General features: G+C 37.9%; 2 protein-coding genes and 1 long non-coding RNA gene across 3 annotated transcripts; 2 read left to right on the top strand and 1 right to left on the bottom strand.

Moving 5' to 3' along the window:
* The first annotated feature begins 4,707 nt into the window (after positions 1 to 4,707).
* LOC148063938 (uncharacterized) lies at positions 4,708 to 5,252 on the top strand. The gene is made up of 3 exons (XR_015713555.1): positions 4,708 to 4,866; positions 4,990 to 5,064; positions 5,137 to 5,252. It is a non-coding gene; the product is annotated as an uncharacterized LOC148063938 (long non-coding RNA).
* Positions 5,253 to 6,850: 1,598 nt separating this feature from the next.
* LOC148063937 (uncharacterized) lies at positions 6,851 to 8,774 on the top strand. The gene is made up of 7 exons (XM_087811061.1): positions 6,851 to 7,090; positions 7,214 to 7,288; positions 7,361 to 7,444; positions 7,568 to 7,642; positions 7,715 to 7,798; positions 7,922 to 7,972; positions 8,419 to 8,774. Exons 1-7 carry the CDS (start codon positions 6,890 to 6,892, stop codon positions 8,437 to 8,439), a joined length of 591 nt encoding a protein of 196 aa, XP_087667187.1. The 5' UTR covers positions 6,851 to 6,889; the 3' UTR covers positions 8,440 to 8,774.
* Positions 8,775 to 14,144: 5,370 nt separating this feature from the next.
* Positions 14,145 to 20,743, bottom strand: gtpbp4 (GTP binding protein 4). Its single transcript, XM_087810767.1, has 17 exons — positions 20,607 to 20,743; positions 18,773 to 18,943; positions 18,610 to 18,713; positions 18,413 to 18,549; positions 18,258 to 18,358; positions 18,100 to 18,192; positions 17,011 to 17,202; positions 16,723 to 16,788; positions 16,560 to 16,649; positions 16,383 to 16,493; positions 15,732 to 15,809; positions 15,613 to 15,664; positions 15,439 to 15,539; positions 15,162 to 15,359; positions 15,026 to 15,091; positions 14,696 to 14,839; positions 14,145 to 14,449 (listed from the first exon to the last, which is right to left on the bottom strand). Exons 1-17 carry the CDS (start codon positions 20,652 to 20,654, stop codon positions 14,297 to 14,299), a joined length of 1,905 nt encoding a protein of 634 aa, XP_087666893.1. The 5' UTR covers positions 20,655 to 20,743; the 3' UTR covers positions 14,145 to 14,296.
* Between the last annotated feature and the right edge of the window lie 927 nt (positions 20,744 to 21,670).

The raw sequence follows: 21,670 nt of genomic DNA, 5'->3' as shown, positions 1-21,670 counted from the left end.
AGACTATTGTAACAGTTTATTTTGGTGTCTAAACAAGAAGGATCTGTCTCGTCTGCGGTTAATACAAATCTCTGCAGTGAAAATTCTGACCTGCTCTAGTAGAAGAACTTACATTTCCCCGATCCTTAAAACTCTTCACTGGCTGCCAGTTTCGTTCAGGGTCCATTTTAAAATTCTGGTTCTTACTTTCAGATCTATTCATGGTCAGGCTCCTCCTTTCATCAGTGATCTGATCCAGCCTTACCATCTACTGATGGTTCCTAAACACACTTGCGGACCAGAGGAGAGAAATCCTTCCAGGCTGTTGCTCCTAAGCTTTGGAACGATCTTCATCTTCCTCTGTGTTTTATGATCTACTGACTCCTTCAAGAAACATCTTAATACATTCTTATTTGTGCTTTTCCCTGATTTTCTGTTTGTCTTATTTGTCATGATCTTTTATAGTCTATAGTTTAACTGTGTATTTTTTTTTGATTGTTAAAGCGCTTTGTGACCCTGGTTTAGAGAGAAATAACCATTACTTACTTACTTACTATAGTTACTTACTATAGTTACATGCATGTTTCACTTTGTTCATTGATTTGTATTTAATAAATCAGCTTTAAAATATGTTTGTATACAAAACAATCGGTTAAAATAAAAACGAATAAAAACATCTACAAACAAAATATTAATCTAAAAAATATGTTCAAGAGGTAAAACTTGATTATATATTGATATATATATATACATATATACATATAGAGAGAGTATTAACTACCAACAATTTAGAATTAAAAAAATTTAAAGTAAAAATTAAACTAAACAAGAGGATTTAAATAACAAATTAACATCAGCTATTGTTAGCTTTACATATAATTTAACATGGTTACATTTTTTATTTACTTTTTGGTTGTTTCTGTCAGATAACGCACGTTCAAAGGAGGTCAATAAATAAACAAATTGAATATGATTTATGAAGGCTAAGATAAGGAATTAAAGTTTCACCTCTGAAAAATACATGGAAATAAATAAATAAATAAACGTATTACTAAAATCATTCAATTAAACAGATATAACGATACAAATACTAATATATTTGGTAAAAAATGAGGTAAAAACCCGTATTGAACTGCTCAATGGGGTTAATAAGATAATTATATACAGTATATAGTAGTTTCTTTTCATAAAACATGACAGATTGGAATGAGAGATAATGAAATTAGCTTTGCTGTTAGCATGTCAGAGCTACATGCTAACCGAGGACACGACAAGTGCAACAATTACAGGAAGTGACTTGAAACGAGTCAAAACAAGATTTTATTCTGCTCAATTATTTCCCATTTAACGATTAAAAATATGTTTTTATTTATTTTTTAATAATGCCTTTTTTAACTTCTTCAAAAACTAGATAGATACATTATTAATCTCTAGAAAATGACATTAGTGACAGGTTCCATTGTCAAGACACATAGCAAATAACAAAATACAATATTGTGCAATAGTAGAAATAAAATCCTAAGTTATAAAATATTAACAATAAAAATAAGATGCAATAGAGTGTGTTACGGGTCAGGCAGTTGTGCTTGACTTCAATATTTCAGATCAAAGTTTTGTAAAGTTTATAGTCAACCAAAACCAATAAAAATGTTTAATGAAGTACTTTTTAAATGTTTTGGTTTATTTTTCACCGAGAAATGCTTATATTTAATTGTTATGTGATTATTTAAAGAGAAATGCATTCATTTTATTTGTGGTTTCTTTTAATATTTTTCTTCCAGTAATATTGAAGGACCTTTTGTCATTTTGCTTCAAAATTGTATTTTCATTAAAACTGTGTTGTGGGATCTCTTCAGAGGGACACCCTGGACAGGGCCCCAGTCTAGCTCACTCTAAGTATTCCAAAGTCAACCTGAAAAACAAAACAATTTTTTGAAAGTGTTTCATCTGACTGTTTTATTATTTATAGACACATAAAATAAATGTTGACAACAAGGTGTTTTCACAATCATTTCAGTTCCTTTTGCAGAAGTTCTCGATTAAGAAAGTCATTTCAAACATGTTGCTAGAACATAATAAACCACCTGATCTTATGAAACAACTTTCGTCATGTTTTTACATCAAAACAATTCCCAAATGTGCTCCATGTCAACACTGTTACGACTAGAAAAGCACTGAGGTGGCTCATACCTCTGCCAAGGAGCTCATTTCCCCTCCATCGAGACAAGTTCCTTCTTTTTTTTATGGATAAAAAAAACCAATGTCAGTGAGAAGTGTGAAGACTACAGGCCGATCTCATTATTAAACATAAATTATAAACTTTACACTTCCATCATAGCAAAAAGATACAGCACATTCATGACAGAGATAATTGATGAGGATCAGACCGGATTTATCAAGGGCCGTCAAACGCATGACAATATTAGGAGGACTATGCATGTAATAGATCAAGTGGAACGAAACAACATCTCAGCTGTCCTCATAAGCTTTGATGCAGAAAAAGCGTTTGATTGCGTTAATTGGTCATTCCTGTATCTTGTACTAGAGAAATTTGGACTAAATAGTAAAGCAATACGATGCATTAGATCGCTCTATCAAAAGCCGACCGCAAGAATAAGAATAAATGGTAGTCTATCAGACGCCATTACCTTAGAAAGATCTGCAAGACAAGGTTGTTGCCTCTCACCAACTCTTTTTGCTATTTGTATCGAACCATTGGCCCAAGCAATCCGACAAAACAAGGAACTTAAAGGTATAGAAATTAATCACGAAAAACTAATTATTGGACTTTTTGCAGATGACATAATATGTTATTTACAAGAACCAGAAACTAGTATTCCAAAAGTAATACAACACATGGAAGCATTTGGCTCCTGTTCTGGCTACAAATTAAATTTTGCAAAAACGCAAATTATGGCAATGAATTTTACTCCATCTGAGAATCTCAAAATAATATTAAACACAAATTGGTTTGCCAAAAAAATAACGTACCTAGGGGTCACCTTGACCAAGGAATACAAGAAACTGTCTGAAGAAAATTATAGCAAACTACATAAAGAAATTAAAACTGACCTAGAAAAGTGGGGTCCCCTTACACTGGATCAAGATCAAGATGAACATCCTACCTAGATTACTGTTTCAAGCATTACCAGTTGAGGTACCAGAGATTCTATTCAGAGAGTGGGACAAATTGTTCTCTAGATTTATATGGAATGGACAAAACCCGAGAGTAAAATTTGAAACCTTACAGATTAGTAAAGAGGGAGATGGGATGGCTTTACCAAACATGAGAGGATACTATCTTGCGGCCCAGATAGGACCAATTATAAGTTGGTGTGACCAACACTTTGAGGCAAAATGGAAGAATCTAGAAGAAAAATGTAGAGATCGGGAAATTCGAAGTCTCATTGGAGACAGAAAAACCATGAAGGAATATAGTAACCAATTAGATACAATAAGTAAATTCACACTTGATATGTGGTTCAAGGTGGTCAGAAAACACAAATTGGAAAATGAAATTAAAATATTCAGTTGGATAGCATACAATAAAAATTTCACTCCAAATAATCTGGATTTACAGTTCAGGCAGTGGATCCAGACCGGTTTAACTGCAATATGCACAGACACAAAACATGGCAAAATGATGAGCTTCCAAGAACTGAAACAAATATACTCTCTAAATAACAGAGACCACTTTAGATTCTTACAATTACGGGACTTCTATGACAAACAAATTAAACCAAACATGAATGAAAACAGAAATGGTATAATCCAAACTTTGATTGGAACCTATAACGGCAAGAAGTGTAAAATTGTCTCAAAATTATACAAGCAAATGATGGAAACTAAGGGAAAGACAACAAATTATGTAAAGGAAAAGTGGGAAAAAGAGTTCCATATCAGTATAAGTCAAGAAGAATGGTCACATATTTGGCAGACGCAGCGTTCTACGACATCTTCTCGTATCTGAAGGGAACACTGCTGGAAAAATGTAATAAGATATTTCATTACACCAAAAATTAAAAGCAGACAACTGTCATCGGACGAGTCGTGTTGGAGAGATTGTAACAAAGTCAATGTCGATGCTCATGTTTTCTGGTATTGCTCTAAAATCACGAAATATTGGAAGGATGTGCATGAAGCATCTTGGGCTATAATATTCCACCTGCATGTTCAATTTTGTACATGGGCTTAAATTCAAACATTGTAAACAAAGAAGACAAATATTTATTTAAAATACTAGTGGCAGCCGCTAAAAAGGCCATTACCAAAAAATGTCACAATACGAAACCACCAACAGTGGAAGAATGGACTCACATTGTCAAAGGAGTTTTTGAAATGGAACTTTTAACCCACAGGATAAGGACACAAGAAGATAAATTTATTGAAAAATGGAAAAAGTGGACTCTGTTTACACAACAACGACACCTGTGAAATACTTGGACTGTATCAGTGTGTACTTTATATATTGAAAGATGCATGTAAGAAACATGAACAACCCCCATTTTTATTTATTTTTGTTTTATTTTTGTTTTGTGTTTTTGCGTTGTTGGTTTTTTTTGTTTGTTTTGTTTTCTGTGATGTATGTGTGTTTGCCTTAATGTGGAAAATTCTAATAAAACTTAAGTTTGAAAAAAAACAAAAAAAAACAAAACAATGTTGAAACGCGGGTGAAGAAAGGCTCTGACGTCCTCTATGAAGGGAAGTTTGTTCTGTGTCGACTATTTAAACGGAGTCGACATCTGGACTTTCATCGACAACCTCATCATGGACCGACGTCTGCTGGTCCTGCTGACTCTGCAGGTTGTCCTGCTCGTCTCCAGCTTCAGCTCCGTTCAGGCCGCCGCTGTGAAGGCCCGACGACCTGCACTGAAGCCCATGAAACTGGTGAGGATGACTTTATCCTAGCAGCTCAGTTCTCTTCGAGTGCAGGTCGACAAATGGTTACACACGTTTAAAAACGGACTCATTTCTGTTGTGTTTTCGTTATGAACCATTCGCTCTTTCAAGGCTAACCGCAGATATAACCTTTGGTACCATGACTACTGCGTGAGAGTACCGAGCGCCTGCTCCCTCATCGGCAAGGTGAGCCTTCAACCCCATTTTCTCTCTGCAGAATTTCAGATACAGTCAAAAATATTGTCCTTTGATCCACAGCCGAATCCCAAGGACCGTTATCTCCCAGCAAAAGAGATATTAAGCGCCGCCTGAAAACTTTGTCTTTTCCTGTTTCAAAATAAAATTTCTAAATCAATAAACTTCTCTGCAAATTCTTCACTTGATTTATTTCAATAAGATTGAAGTTTGTCATTGATCTGCCCAAAGTCTTACTTCACAAACTAGATTCTACATTTGGAACTTTTTAATGAGTCAAATTGAAGTTAAAGTGAAACATCAACGACACACACATGGAAAAATGAACAAACAAACACACACAACCAGAAAGAAATATTAAAACACCGGACAAACAAACAATTACACACTCACAGTCACATAGTCACACAAAAACCTGCACAAAACAAACACACAGAATCAAACAAACACGCTCGCACACACATACTAATGCAAGCAAAACACACAGAAAACCAAAACACAAAAAACACACATACAGAAACAAACAAATACAAACAAACACATTTGCACACACAAACACATATGTAAACACACAAACAAACAACAAAACAGACACATAGAGAAACAAACCAATACGAACAAACATACTTGCACATACATGTAAACAACTTTATTGGATCAAAGTCACCACATATGATGCTAATGTAAAACATTTATTTGATACGTTTATATTGTTTTTCATCCTAAATACAGGTCATTTTATTTTCTGAGACTAATAAAATAACCTGTTATAACCAATTCAAACTGATGTCATAATAGATAAACACACAATAAAAGATGATAAACACTGAAACTGAGGCGAACATCAGCTAGCGGATTTTCGATTAGCTTCAGGCGCTTTGATGCTAACGGGCTAACGAAAATGACATTACTGGCAGCTACCAGTGTCAAGACACATAGCAAATAACAAAATACAATATTGTGCAATAGTAGAAATAAAATCCTAAGATATAAACTATTAACAATAAAAATAAGATGCAATAGAGTGTGTTACGGGTCAGGCAGTTGTGCTTGGTTTCAATATTTCAGATCAAAGTTGTGTAAAGTTTATAGTCAACCAAAACCAATACAAATGTTTAATGAAGTACTTTTTAAACGTTTTGGTTTATTTTTCACCATAAATATACTCACAAATTCATTATTTTTATAATGACTATCTTAACATAAATGAAATGATATAAAATCAAATGTTTATATTTATTTGTTATGTGATTATTTAAAGAGAAATGCATTCATTTTATTTGTCGTTTCTTTTAATATTTTTCTTCCAGTAATATTGAAGGACCTTTTGTCATTTTGCTTCAAAATTGTATTTTTATTAAAACTGTGTTGTGGGATCTCTTCAGAGGGACACCCTGGACAGGACCACAGTCTAGATCACTCTAAGTATTCCAAAGTCAACCTGAAAAACAAAACAATTTTTTGAAAGTGTTTCATCTGACTGTTTTATTATTTATAGACACATAAAACAAATGTTGACAACAAGGTGTTTTCACAATCATTTCAGTTCATTTTGCAGAAGTTCTCGATTAAGAAAGTCATTTCAAACATGTTGCTAGAACATAATAAACCACCTGATCTTATGAAACAACTTTCGTCATGTTTTTACATCAAAACAATTCCCAAATGTGCTCCATGTCAACACTGTTACGACTAGAAAAGCACTGAGGTGGCTCATACCTCTGCCAAGGAGCTCATATCCCCTCCATCGAGACAAGTTCCTTCTTTTTCTTTGGATAAAAAAAAAACAATGTTGAAACGCGGGTGAAGAAAGTCTATGACGTCCTCGAGGGGAAGTTTGTTCTGTGTCGACTATTTAAACGGAGTTGACATCTGGACTTTCATCGACTACCTCATCATGGACCGATGTCTGCTGGTCCTGCTGACTCTGCAGGTTGTCCTGCTCGTCTCCAGCTTCAGCTCCGTTCAGGCCGCCGCTGTGAAGGCCCGACGACCTGCACCGAAGCCCATGAAACTGGTGAGGATGACTTTATCCTAGCAGATCAGTTCTCTTCGAGTGCAGGTCGACAAATGGTTACACACGTTTAAAAACGGACTCATTTCTGTTGTGTTTACATTATGAACCATTCGCTCTTTCAAGGTCCTCCCCGGATATAACCTTTGGTACCATGACTACTGCGTGAGAGTACCGGGCGCCTGCAACAACATCGTCATGGTGAGCCTTCAACCCCATTTTCTCTCTGCAGAAGTTCAGATAGAGTCAAAAATATTGTCCTTTGGTCCACAGCCGAATCCCAAGGACCGTGATCTCCCAGCAAAAGAGACCGCCGCTGTGAAGGCCCGACGACCTGCACTGAAGCCCATGATATCGGTGAGGATGACTTTATCCTAGCAGCTCAGTTCTCTTCAAGTGCAGGTCGACAAATGGTTACACACGTTTAAAAACGGACTCATTTCTGTTGTGTTTTCGTTATGAACCATTCGCTCTTTCAAGGCTAACCGCAGATATAACCTTTGGTACCATGACTACTGCGTGATAGTACCGAGCGCCTGCTACCTCCTCGGCAGGGTGAGCCTTCAACACCATTTTCTCTCTGCAGAATTTCAGATACAGTCAAAAATATTGTCCTTTGGTCCACAGATGAATACCAAGGACCGTGATCTCCCGGCAAAAGAGACCGCCGCTGTGAAGGCCCGACGACCTGCACTGAAGCCCATGAAACCGGTGAGGATGACTTTATCCTATCAGCTCAGTTCTCTTCAAGTGCAGGTCGACAAATGGTTACACACGTTTAAAAACGGACTCATTTCTGTTGTGTTTACATTATGAACCATTCGGTCTTTAAAGGTCAAGGTACGCTGCAGTAAAGCCCCGGGCAGCTGCGGAACCCTTCTTATGGTGAGCCTTCAACACCATTTTCTCTCTGCAGAAGTTCAGATACAGTCAAAAATATTGTCCTTTGATCCAACGCCGAATCCCAAGGACCGTGATCTCCCAGCAAAAGAGATATTAAGCGCCGCCTGAAAACGTTGTCTTTTCCTGTTTCAAAACAAAATTTCTAAATCAATAATCTTCTCTGCATATTCTCCACTTGAGTTATTTCAATAAGACTGAAGTTTTTTATGCTCTGCCGACTAGTGATGTAAAAAAAACATTGATACACTTGAATAATGAAATGTCTTTTTCAAAATACCGTATCAATATTCAACAACACTTTATTGATTTTAAGTTCTTTAAAATCACTTCTAAATGTGTTGGTAGTTCTTCTATATTTCAACAAATAAACGGTTATTTTTTATTACAATTGTTATTAAAACAGCGTTTGTTTGTTTTTGTGTTGCAAGTCACCTCTGGCCTCTCGATAGCAGCAGTCATTAGATCCTCCGGAGCTAAAGGAATAACAACCCTACATCCCCGCAATGACTGAGGACAAGAGGATACAATGGACTCCAGCAACTTTTTAAGCTTCTGTTTAGACATATTTTGGTTTCAAAACAAATGAAAGCAGTTACAACTTCGTCAAGAGTCAAGTGGTCTGTGAATTCTGCAACACCAGAGTCAAGTACTCGACAATACTACACATATATACTTGTTACTTCAGTGTCACAGTGTATAGTATCGTTGGCTCTGTATCCTGTTTTATAAAAAGAGTAAAATGTGTTACAAATATATAAATAATAAAAACATCCAGCAACTTCAATGACCTTGAACCTCACTGTGTTGTCAAGTCTGAGTCTCTCTGTTTGACTAGTTCTTTGTTTTTACTAGTTTTGATGCTTTCTGGCGGGAAAAAAGAAATCAGGTCAAATCCAGATCAACTGGCGTTTTGATCAAGTACAATGATGACGCACGAGTACTGAAGATGTGTTTTTTAAGACACAGAATGGAACTTTATTTTGATTTCAAATGGTGGATATTAGCTTCCATAAACATCTGCAGATACAAAAATGAACCGCAAGAATTCTTTCACTCACCTTAACTTCAAAAACTGAATCTTTTTTCTGTTTTCTGAAGTGTCTGGATAAAAGGTGACGTTATAACTAACAAATATTTTTAATAAAATTATGAAAGTTTATTTAATGGGGATGTCAGAGATCAAAAGAACAGTGTTTACAGTATTTTAAGTTCTAGTGTTAAAACACTTTTTCAATGAAGAGATTTCAGAAACCTTTAAAAAAATACTATTAGATCGTAAGAACAAACTCAAGAGTCGACTTGTTACAAGACTAGAAGAACTAACTCAGTTCAGTTCAGTTCAGTTTATTTAAAAGGACAATGTGCAGTTACATTAAAAATATGCTGCACCAGATTTAGCACAATGTTACTTTCCATCTGTAGTCCTCGACAAAGATGCGGAAAGTTTACATAATACATCACATACAAATAAAGCAAAAACACAATAATATACAGAAACACAGTACAATCTAATAATGTCAATGATGGCCAAATACACGTCTGGTACTATTAGTGCAAGCAGGACTGGTGGTTTAAAAGCCAGTCTTTGAAAATCTGCTTTGTTCCTTTCTTTTGGGAACATTGCAGTCGCCTCTGGACACTGACCTTAAAGCTCTGCTCGCAAGTTGAGTGCGTGGCTGTATAAAGGTCTTCAGGGGAGGAGGGGCAGCATCATGCAGGATTGTATGTACCAGACGGATATTGGAGAACCGTATCACATTGTCAAAGCTCAAGATTTCAAGTTTTTCAAGGATGAAGCAATGGTGGTAACTCTGAGGTTTTAGATCAAGGATTTTTAAAGCATGGCTGTGCAAATATCTAAGTGTGTTTAAAAATGTGGGTTTGGGTTGGGCAGTACAAAAATGTGGAATTATCATTTCATTGAAAGTAACATCTTGCTGCTTCCAAGTATTTCACTTCCTCTACATTTTTGATAGTGAAATTATCCACATATATATTTGGAAGGACACTTTGGATTCGCCTGTTCGAGAAGAACAACCGTCATCTCTCTGTTCAGTGTAAGGCAGGACCTGTCAAGCCACTCAGTTGCTCTCTTCATTGCTGTAGAGAGTTTAGCTGCTACAGAATTCGGGTCGGGCCTTGTGTGAAGAAGACCGTTAATCATCAGCGTACATCAAGACCTCCACCTCATCACAGATGGAGGGTAAATTGTTGATGTACAAGCTAAATAGTAACGGCCCTAGAATAGAACCTTGAGGGACACCCGTTCTACAGGGGCTGTCTCGTTACATGACTAGAAGAACTAACTCAAGAGTCGACTCGTTACATGACTAGAAGAACTAACTCAAGAATCGACTTGTTACATGACTAGAAGAACTAACTCAAGAGTCGACTCGTTACATGACTAGAAGAACTAACTCAAGAGTCGACTCGTTACATGACTAGAAGAACTAACTCAAGAATCGACTCATTATATGACTAGAAGAACTAACTCAATAGTCGACTCGTTACATGACTAGAAGAACTAACTCAAGAGTCGACTCGTTACATGACTAGAAGAACTGACTCGAGTCGACACGTTATATGACTAGAAGAACTAACTCAAGGGTCGACTCATTACATGACTAGAAGAATAAACTCAAGGGTCGACTTGTTACATGACTAGAAGAACTAACTCAAGAATCGACTCATTACATGACTAGAAGAACTAACTCAAGAGTCGACTTGTTACATGACTAGAAGAATAAACTCAAGGGTCGACTCGTTACATGACTAGAAGAACTAACTCAAGAGTCGACTTGTTACATGACTAGAAGAACTAACTCAAGAGTCGACTTGTTACTTGACTAGAAGAACTAACTCAAGAGTCGACTTGTTACATGACTAGAAGAATAAACTCAAGGGTCGACTCGTTACATGACTAGAAGAACTAACTCAAGAATCAACTCATTATATGACTAGAAGAACTAACTCAAGAGTCGACTCGTTACATGACTAGAAGAACTAACTCAAGAGTCGACTCGTTACATGACTAGAAGAACTGACTCGAGTCGACACGTTATATGACTAGAAGAACTAACTCAAGGGTCGACTCATTACATGACTAGAAGAATAAACTCAAGGGTCGACTCGTTACATGACTAGAAGAACTAACTCAAGAATCGACTCATTACATGACTAGAAGAACTAACTCAAGAGTCGACTTGTTACATGACTAGAAGAATAAACTCAAGGGTCGACTCGTTACATGACTAGAAGAACTAACTCAAGAGTCGACTTGTTACACGACTAGAAGAACTAACTCAAGAGTCGACTTGTTACTTGACTAGAAGAACTAACTCAAGAGTCGACTTGTTACATGACTAGAAGAACTAACTCAAGAGTCGACTTGTTACATGACTAGAAGAACTAACTCAAGAGTCGACTTGTTACTTGACTAGAAGAACTAACTCAAGAGTCGACTTGTTACATGACTAGAAGAATAAACTCAAGGGTCGACTCGTTACATGACTAGAAGAACTAACTCAAGAGTCGACTTGTTACATGACTAGAAGAACTAACTCAAGAGTCGACTTGTTACATGACTAGAAGAACTAACTCAAGAGTCGACTTGTTACTTGACTAGAAGAACTAACTCAAGAGTCGACTTGTTACATGACTAGAAGAATAAACTGAAGGGTCGACTCGTTACATGACTAGAAGAACTAACTCAAGAGTCGACTTGTTACATGACTAGAAGAACTAACTCAAGAGTCGACTTGTTACATGACTAGAAGAACTAACTCAAGAGTCGACTTGTTACATGACTAGAAGAACTAACTCAAGAGTCGACTTGTTACATGACTAGAAGAACTAACTCAAGAGTCGACTCGTTACATGACTAGAAGAACTGACTCGAGTCGACACGTTATATGAATAGAAGAACTAACTCAAGAATCGACTCATTACATGACTAGAAGAACTAACTCAAGAGTCGACTTGTTACATGACTAGAAGAACAAACTCAAGAGTCGACTCGTTACATGACTAGAAGAACTGACTCGAGTCGACACGTTATATGACTAGAAGAACTAACTCAAGAATCGACTCATTATATGACTAGAAGAACTGACTCGAGTCGACACGTTATATGACTAGAAGAACTAACTCAAGAATCGAATCATTACATGACTAGAAGAACTAACTCAAGAATCGACTCATTACATGACTAGAAGAACTAACTCAAGAGTCGACTTGTTACATGACTAGAAGAACTAACTCAAGAATCGACTCATTACATGACTAGAAGAACTAACTCAAGAGTCGACTTGTTACATGACTAGAAGAACTAACTCAAGAGTCGACTTGTTACTTGACTAGAAGAACTAACTCAAGAGTCGACTTGTTACATGACTAGAAGAATAAACTCAAGGGTCGACTCGTTACATGACTAGAAGAACTAACTCAAGAGTCGACTTGTTACATGACTAGAAGAACTAACTCAAGAGTCGACTTGTTACATGACTAGAAGAACTAACTCAAGAGTCGACTTGTTACATGACTAGAAGAACTAACTCAAGAGTCGACTTGTTACATGACTAGAAGAACTAACTCAAGAGTCGACACGTTACATGACTAGAAGAACTGACTTGAGTCGACACGTTATATGAATAGAAGAACTAACTCAAGAATCGACTCATTACATGACTAGAAGAACTAACTCAAGAGTCGACTTGTTACATGACTAGAAGAACAAACTCAAGAGTCGACTCGTTACATGACTAGAAGAACTGACTCGAGTCGACACGTTATATGACTAGAAGAACTAACTCAAGAATCGACTCATTATATGACTAGAAGAACTGACTCGAGTCGACACGTTATATGACTAGAAGAACTAACTCAAGAATCGAATCATTACATGACTAGAAGAACTAACTCAAGAGGCGACTTGTTACATGACTAGAAGAAGTAACTCAAGAGTCGACTTGTTACATGACTAGAAGAACTAACTCAAGAGTCGACTTGTTACATGACTAGAAGAACTAACTCAAGAATCGACTCATTACATGACTAGAAGAACTAACTCAAGAGTCGACTTGTTACATGACTAGAAGAACTAACTCAAGAGTCGACTCATTACATGACTAGAAGAACTAACTCAAGAGTCGACTTGTTACATGACTAGAAGAACTAACTCAAGAATCGACTTGTTACATGACTAGAAGAAGTAACTCAAGAGTCGACTTGTTACATGACTAGAAGAACTAACTCAAGAGTCGACTTGTTACATGACTAGAAGAACTAACTCAAGAGTCGACTCATTACATGACTAGAAGAACTAACTCAAGAGTCGACTTGTTACATGACTAGAAGAACTAACTCAAGAATCGACTTGTTACATGACTAGAAGAAGTAACTCAAGAGTCGACTTGTTACATGACTAGAAGAACTAACTCAAGAGTCGACTTGTTACATGACTAGAAGAACTAACTCAAGAGTCGACTCATTACATGACTAGAAAAAGTAACTAAAGACACAATAAAAGATGATAAACATTGAAACTGAGACAAACATCAGTTAGCGGATTTTCGATTAGCTTCAGTTGATGCTAACGGGCTACCGGAACACAGTCTACAAGGGTGTCGTTTTATTTCGGGTCGGTTCAGAGAGTCTGGGCGTCAACATCGTCTTCAGAACCGTCAGGAGCCTCGGTGCCGCTTCTTCCAGGTCGACGGTGACTGACAGCTAAGCACCGTCTGACGAGATAACCAGCTGGTTCCGGCGAGCTTTTCAGAATAAAATTTTAATGTTTAGTTTTTCTGAAGTAAAAGTAACATCTTAAAACACTAAGCGAAATGAAGATCACGTGACGATTACGATGTTTTGTTTGGCACGCATTTTGAATACCACGTCAACCAGTTACTCTTATTTTATTAAATTTAATTAAATTTCAAGCTGGACTATCAGGGCTAAGAACATAAATTCAAGATATTTTCTTCAAGAAATAACTATAGATGTTTCAAGGTCAAACAGTGCTAATGGAAAACGGTTAGCATCACAGGAAACAGTCAACAATCCTCACCTCTGATCTCCTCTATTATCAATTAAACTACACACATTATTGTCCATCAAATTTAATCAATGATACAGCACAGGCGTCGACAGACAAGACTCAATTGTCATTTGTGTTTATTGACTGACAAAAATGGACTCCACAGCTGGCCTCGTCCTCAAAGAAGAGGCAGACTACAGACTTTCTGGACGACAAAGCTCTAGCCAAACATCCTGACTTCACAAAAAAACAGCTTTTTTGATCTAGCGACCTCATCTGTGATCTGCGGTTCCGGACTTTCTCTTGCCAGCCAACAGGTGTTTGGGTTTGAGGTCGAAGACGTGCCGGTCGGCCTCGCCCTTCTTTCCAAGACGGTTCATGTCCCTCTGAGAGTGTTTCATCATCTTCTTCGCCTTCTTCATCATCTGAGAGAGAGAAACAGGCTCGAGTGTCATGTACTTGGACTTCATCGTGGTCAGGAGACCAACACATACAACACGGGACCATAACATTATGTCCATCTATTGAAAGTGATGCGCGGCGGTCAGTTGTCTCTCCTACATGGATACACTTCAAATAACATTATAAATGACATAATGTTCGGCCTTTGGACGCCTCTATTTGAAGTGTTTGACCGACCACAACGGCACGGAACCGAACCGCAGACCCACCTTTCCATCTCGGAGTCCGGACTGGTCCCGTGGTGGACGTGACGCGCTCTGGCTGCGAGTTCTGGAAGTGGGCGGAGCAGAAGCCTCTCGCTTGCGTTTCCTGGTGACACTGCGGGATCTGCGGGCCTGATCGGCGTAGTGACTCTGCGGGGAGGAAATACGAGTTACTTTCTGTTGTCAAATACACAGATGACACTTCTGTATGCAAGTATATCCAAAGTTTAATGAATTATTGGAATTAGAATATCACACTATCACACATTTCTAAATAAAAACAACAAATGAAACCCTTCAGTTATTCTGATGGCACTGATTTGATCATGAACCTACCTGGTCTTTGTCAGTCATGTCCAGACCGAGTCCACTCATCTCCTTCTCCAGCCTCGTTCTCTCCACCTACACACACGTGTAACATTTACCGTCAATAGCTACTTGATGTGCGAGAGCCACGGGCGTCTGCGCTTACCTTGGTGGCGGTCCTGGGCATGCGTGGTCCGTGAATGTCCTTCTCTTTGGAGTGTAGAACCATCAGCTTCTTCTTTTCTTTGATCTGTTTGGCCAGAACTCTGATCTCCTGCATCTCCTCATCCTCGCTCTCGTCGTCGGAGTCGTACTCTCCGGCGCGCTCCTTCAGCGCCTCCTCTTCCTCCAGCAGCTTCAGTTTCTGCGAGACCGAAGATGTTGTGGCGTCACTTACACGCCTACATGCTCACGCTCAGTCCAGCTCCTGCAGTCCCACAAACCTCCATGATGTCCGGGTCGATGTAGTCGGCGATGTTGTGGCCCTCCCAGACCTCCGGGATCTTGTCATGCTTCTCGTCGGCGTTCATCAGGTCCCAGTATTCTGGAGACGACAGTTTTAGAACGGGCGCAAGATAAGTTTGAACCGGCGTTCTGCCCCAAGGACAAGGACTTACTCTGCAGGTCCAGGATGTAGTCGTCTCCCTGCTCCATCTCCAAGTCCCGCTCCTGCAACACAACATACCAGCTCAGGCTCGGTCTGTCCTCCTGGACCCGTCAGGAGCTCGACACTCACCAGTTTGCGTTTGGGGGCGTCCACCTCCATCGCCCTCTTGCGCTGCAGCGCCCCCTCTGGGATAAACGGAGGACGATCCTGGACAAAAAAACCAAGTCACAACTTCAGATTACGAAGTAAAACTATGAAAGTATATCAAGTACATCAGAGTCCAAATGCTCAATTATCTAATGATTCTTTTTTAGGCATTTCATTATTTTTTTTAAATCATTGAATACAATATTTTTTATATTCAAAGGATGGATTTGTTTAATTTTTTAATAACTCAAGATATTTTTTTTACATTCTTTTTTGTTTGATATTTTAATTCCAATTGTTGGAAAAATAAAATGATAAATGAATGAAATACAAAAATGTTAATTTAACAGCGATTTCATTATCGGGCGTCACATGATTGGCTGTATGTTCGATCGTCACCGTTATATGAACATTTTTATATTGAATCTAAAAAGTCTACAAATTAAAAAATAATAATAATAATTTAGAAAATGTATTTTTGGAATTTAAATATCCAACTTCGTGGAAAAAAGACAAATCCAACCTTTCAGTACACAGCTGCAACAATAACAACATAATAAATGTAAAGTTTCAATATTTAAAATGTTAAATTCAATAATTTAATATTCTGATGGCACTGTTATACTTCCGTACCTTCTGGTCTCTCTTGGTGGGCATGGCCAGGTGCAGGCGGTTCAGAACATCGTGGACCTTCTTCCCCTTCATCTTGTTGTCGACCCGGTGGGCCAGGAGACGGTCACATGCCTGAGACGAGGACTCGCGTCAGCATGATGATGGCGACGTGCAACCCCAAGACCTGCTCGTTCTCACCTCATTCTTAACCTGCATGACGCCCTCCTCGGTCAGGGTGCTGGACTCGATGACGGAGACGCCTTCAGTCGTGAGATCCGCAAACATTTTCTGAAGAAGACGATAAAAAGGTCAACATGGCGCGGGAGGAGGAAGGGAAGAGCTGAGCCAGAAGATGTGTCACCTGGTCCTCCTCAGACAGCTCCAAGATCGTCTTCACGTCACACTTGTTGGCCACCACGATGAGCGGCTGCAGAAAGGTTGTCAGATTAATTCCCAAATCAGCTATTAAATGTTGCAGCGCCATCATGTGGCAGACTATGATTACATCATCTTTATGAACATCAGACACTAAACAAGAAACAGGAAGTCATGATTACCCTTTACTCACTATAAAAAAATAATGTAGTTGCTAAATCTTAATGTGGACACCTGTGATCATTATGGGATTTAAAAACGAGGTCAGACTGACCTTGTTGGCGAAGAGTGGCCGGATGTTGTTGAAGAGCTCCAGCTGCTGCTGCAGCGAGTGACCGCACTGCTCCGACAGGTCCATGACGTACAGGACGGCGGCTCGCAGGTGAGCCAGAGCTGTGATGGCCTGCATCTCGATGGTGTTTCTCTCCTCCAGCGGGTGGTCCAGGATTCCTGGGGTGTCCACCACCTGGTCAGAGACACGTGTGAGGAAGAATGGAAAGACTTTGAACTTGTTTTTGTTTTCACTTCAATATTTTGTATATTGAAAGGTTTTTTCTCTTCTTTTTAATAATTAAAAGAAATCTATTTTTTTTCCCGAATTTAATGGAAATAAGTTAAATATTTTATTTTATTTTATTTATTATTTTAAATTATATATATTTTTTTAAATAGTAGACTTTTAAATTTAATTAAAAAAAATTCCCCCTTATCAAACTTTTAGCCAATACTTTTTTTGGTATTGTCTGGTGTAACTAATATACTAACAATTTTATACTAAATTTATAAGGCTATGAGTTAAAAATTATTTAATGAGAAAATGTATTTTTGAATTAAAAGATCAAGCTCTATGTTAAAAGGAAATCATTCATTTAGAAAATAGTACTTTATTTATTCAAACAAAACTCAATTATTGATAATTGAACCATTCAAGCTAACAAATTATTTAATTAAATTATCAGTAAAATAAATTAAACATTTCAATATATAAATTATTGAAAAATTAAAAAAAAAAATGCTTAAAAATAAAATTTCAACATTACTAACAATGGAAATATTAAATTTAACCAATTCAACATGAAAATTAAATTATATATATATATATATATATATATATAAAAGAAAATTAAAAAACAAGGGAAAACTTAACCTTTTAATATAATTTAAATATTAATAAAAATGAATTATTCCAAGATGATGAAAAAAATGTTTTAAATCAGAGTGTCAACATTTGAAATGTTAAATTCATAATAACCATGATGGCCCTGACATACATATATTCCACTTCATTAATGTCTTTGTCCAACAGAACAACCTCTTCAGAGGTAATTAAAAGACAAACAAAAATGTGAGCATTTGTCCTCACCTGCCAGCGCAGGTACCGATAGTCCATGTGACCCACGAAGAGAGACTTGGTGGTGAAGGCGTACGGCTGCACGTCCACATCAGCTCTGGTCACCTGACGCAGGAAAATGGCCGTCGTAAGTGTGTCATCGTTACGTCGGTCTCTGGCTTCGAACCCACCTTGTTGATGAAGCTGGACTTGCCCACGTTGGGGTACCCACAGAGGAGCAGCGTGCGGGTGTTGGGGTCGATGGTGGGCAGACGTGACAGATGCTGGCGAACTGTCGAGAGAGAGTTTTAGTTTGTACCGTATACGTGACGGCGACGGTCTCTACCTTGCTCCAGGTACTCCAGGCTGGACTTCTGCCGCTTCAGGATGGTGCACATCCGCCCCAGAGCCGCCCGCTTCAGCTGCTTGCATCGGTACAGAGAGTCTCCGTACTTCATCAGACGCACGTAATCTTTGGACACACTGATGATGGCGACACGGTTACAACAGCGCCCTCTAGGGGTCAACGACGCAGAAACCTACTTGTCAATCAAGTTCTTGGCGATGTTGATCTGCCCCAGAGCGAGCTTGTAGTGGTCCTTGTCGTAGAGGACGTTCATGAGATCGGCGTAGAACGGGTGTATGTCCTATAAAAGAGACGTGACGGTGAAGACCAGAGCGTCGAGAGCGATGTCTGCTGACTTACGTCCAATTTGGGGAACTCGGTGAGGATCTGCGTGAGCCGGTCATGGTAGTTCTGCTGCGTGAACTTCACCTTTCGCATGTAAAAGTGTCTGATGCGGTGGATCTGGTAATGCTTGTGGACCACTGTGGGGGTCTTTCTTTGAGTCTTGGACAGAGTGATGTCGATGAAATCCTGAGGAGAAGCAACAGAAGGTTAGCAACATCACACACGGAAGCAGGTCCAGAACAAGACATCAGACTAAAATGTCAGCAGTAACGTCAACTTATTACTTAGGCGATACTATACGCATAACAATACGGGGGCAACAATATGATGTAATTGGATATATTGCAATACTGTAAGAACAAAGATATATTTATTAGATTTAGTTAGATAGATATAACTTTATTGATCCCTCAGGAGGTCTCCTTCTGGAATTTTTTTTTCCAATTATCACACAGCAATACAGATGATAATTCACATAAATAAAAATAAGAACAAATTTGTAGTATTTTCAAGTACTTGACTCTGGTGTTGTAGAATTTACAGACCACATGACTCTTGACGAAGTCGTAACTACTTTTTTTTTTTTTTTTTTTTTTTTTTTTAGAATCCCTTATTAGTCCCGCGAGGGGAAATTCAACCATTCACACATACTGATGGGAGTAGGCATGCAAACTTGCGCCAAGTTCACCATCAGGAGCAATCAGGGTGAAGTGTCTTGCTCAGGGACACAACGACACAAGCTTGTCTGGAGCTGGGATTGAACCTGCAACCTTTTGGACTGCAGGCAACCACTCTACCATCTGAGCTATGTCGCCCCTCATTTTCACGACTTTCATTTGTTTTCAAACTAAATGTGTCCAAACATCTGCTTTAAAAGCTGCTGGAGTCAATCCACTGTATCCTCTCGTCCTCAGTCATACCTAGGATATTATTGCTCCTTTAACAGCAGACAACTCAATGATTTCTGCCATCTAGCGGCTGGAGGTCTAACTGCAACTTGAACGTAAACAAATGCCATTTTTACACCACATTCCAAATTATGATGCAAATGACATTTTCTATTCAAGTCTTCAACTGTTTATAATATAATATAATTCAAATAGAATTTTACGAAACCTATGATTATATCAGAATATATTTGATTAATAAGAAATGCTTGCAAGCACTGTTCCAAATAATTACGCACAACATGTTTTCACTTTTATTTACTGGTTTTAAACAAATAAAAAGTGTCACTTGCTGAATTGACAGCATTCGCAGGTCCTACTTACTGTAAAAACTGGTAAAAGAAAATAAAAATATTTTACTCTCACACACTTTGTCGAAATAGAAAAAATAATAATTGTAAAAATGATTTAAAATAAAAGTTGAAAGCAAAATAAATAGATACATTGAAACGTTGATGCTCGACACAGAATCGTGAAAAAATATGGAAATATATCGGTGTGTCGATAAAATTAAAGAAGCCATTTCGTTTTTCAACAGCGAGTAGAAGGACATTAATGTGTCCATTTAAAGAGGTACTGACGCCCCAAGACCTCCAACAAAATACAGTCTATATTCAGTGATGCAGTCGTGGGTCACGTGTCGACTCTTTAAATGGACCAAAAAAAAATTATTACGGTTCTGATGAGAATCAAAGTATCAAAGACACACAAACAAAACAAAGTCGTTTAAACAAAGATAACAATCTACGCATCCGATCGGCAGTAGAGAAGTTTGATACCGCTCAGGTCCGAACACATGTGTTTCTCTCTACTCAAGTTTCCGCTGGACTCGGAACCGAGCCCCGACGAATGTCATCGAACTCTACCGCGTTAGAAGCGTTAGTGACGTGGGGAAAACTAACCTTGGCGGTGGGAACCACCGTGATTTTCTTGAAATTATAAAGTGCCATCTTGACGGAGCACGTTGATGTCCACCGTCGACACCGGAAAAGGACTGAACCGGAAGAGACGCAGAAGAAAGAAGGCTGCTCGAGGACGTCGCCCCCTGGTGTCCGTGTTGAGGCACAGCGAGTATTTCTCTTGAACTCTGCTTCAACGTTGATTTTCTTAAACCACTTTTTGTAACTGTGTCAGTGACTATATGAAGGGAAGTTGACCAACATGACAAAACAGGTCGTAAAAGGAGCTGAATTATATCATTGCTTTCCCTAAGCAGTTTTCAAGACTCCATCTATGGAGGTATATCAGTTCATTTCAAATGTTGAAACTTGTAATTCAAAATAATGTTATTTAAAATTAAAAAAAATAAATCTAAATGAATATTCTTTATCTGCAATCTTTTAATAAATGAAATATAAAAATGTTAGACCAGACAATACCAAAGGAGTACAAAGCAACTTTATCAAACTTTTCAAGCCAATCATGGGACGAGCAGAGGATCACGTGACGAAAAGAATCACGCAATCACTTAGCTCGGAACTCTTTCGGTATTTCAATTTTTTTATTGTCTGGTTGCACAACGTTTGTATATAAAGATGTATTTTGTATATTAAATTTAAGAGGCTATGAGGGCAGTTTTTAATTACTGGAATTTTAAATATCTAACTCTTTTTGTTGAAGCAATTCATTAATTTCTAGGTTAAAATGTATATTTTTATATATTTTTTTAAATACATTTAAAAATGAATGATGAATTTTGTTTTCACTTCAATCATTTAAGGTAAGGTAAGGTAAAACTGTATTGATCCCTCAGGAGGTCTCTTTCGGGAAATTGCTTTTTTCCAATAGCCACAGCTATTACAGCAATTTTTCATAAAAAATAAATCAAAATATAATAAGAACAAGAAATTTGTCTATTGAAAGGTTGCATTTTTTTTAAACAATTCAAATCTAACCTTTTTTGTTAATTCAATTATTAATTTAAAATATACTGTTCAACAAATAAACTATTTAATTACATTAAAAT

The sequence above is a fragment of the Callionymus lyra genome, chromosome 16, assembly GCF_982586985.1.
Source record: "Callionymus lyra chromosome 16, fCalLyr1.hap1.1, whole genome shotgun sequence".
In the NCBI taxonomy this organism is placed as follows: domain Eukaryota; kingdom Metazoa; phylum Chordata; class Actinopteri; order Syngnathiformes; family Callionymidae; genus Callionymus; species Callionymus lyra.
The sequence above is the reverse complement of the archived record's forward strand: the minus strand, read 5'-3'. Positions and strand labels throughout refer to the sequence as shown.

Coding starts and splice junctions, on each gene's coding strand:
- LOC148063937 (XM_087811061.1), top strand. CDS start 6,890: ATGACGTCCTCGAGGGGAAGTTTGTTCTGTGTCGACTATTTAAACGGA. Junction 7,091..7,213: donor CACCGAAGCCCATGAAACTG/GTGAGGATGACT, acceptor CGCTCTTTCAAG/GTCCTCCCCGGATATAACCT. Junction 7,445..7,567: donor CACTGAAGCCCATGATATCG/GTGAGGATGACT, acceptor CGCTCTTTCAAG/GCTAACCGCAGATATAACCT.
- gtpbp4 (XM_087810767.1), bottom strand. CDS start 20,654: ATGGCACTTTATAATTTCAAGAAAATCACGGTGGTTCCCACCGCCAAG. Junction 15,810..16,382: donor CCACCAAGAGAGACCAGAAG/GTACGGAAGTAT, acceptor TTTTTTGTCCAG/GATCGTCCTCCGTTTATCCC. Junction 15,360..15,438: donor TCGACCCGGACATCATGGAG/GTTTGTGGGACT, acceptor TCGGTCTCGCAG/AAACTGAAGCTGCTGGAGGA.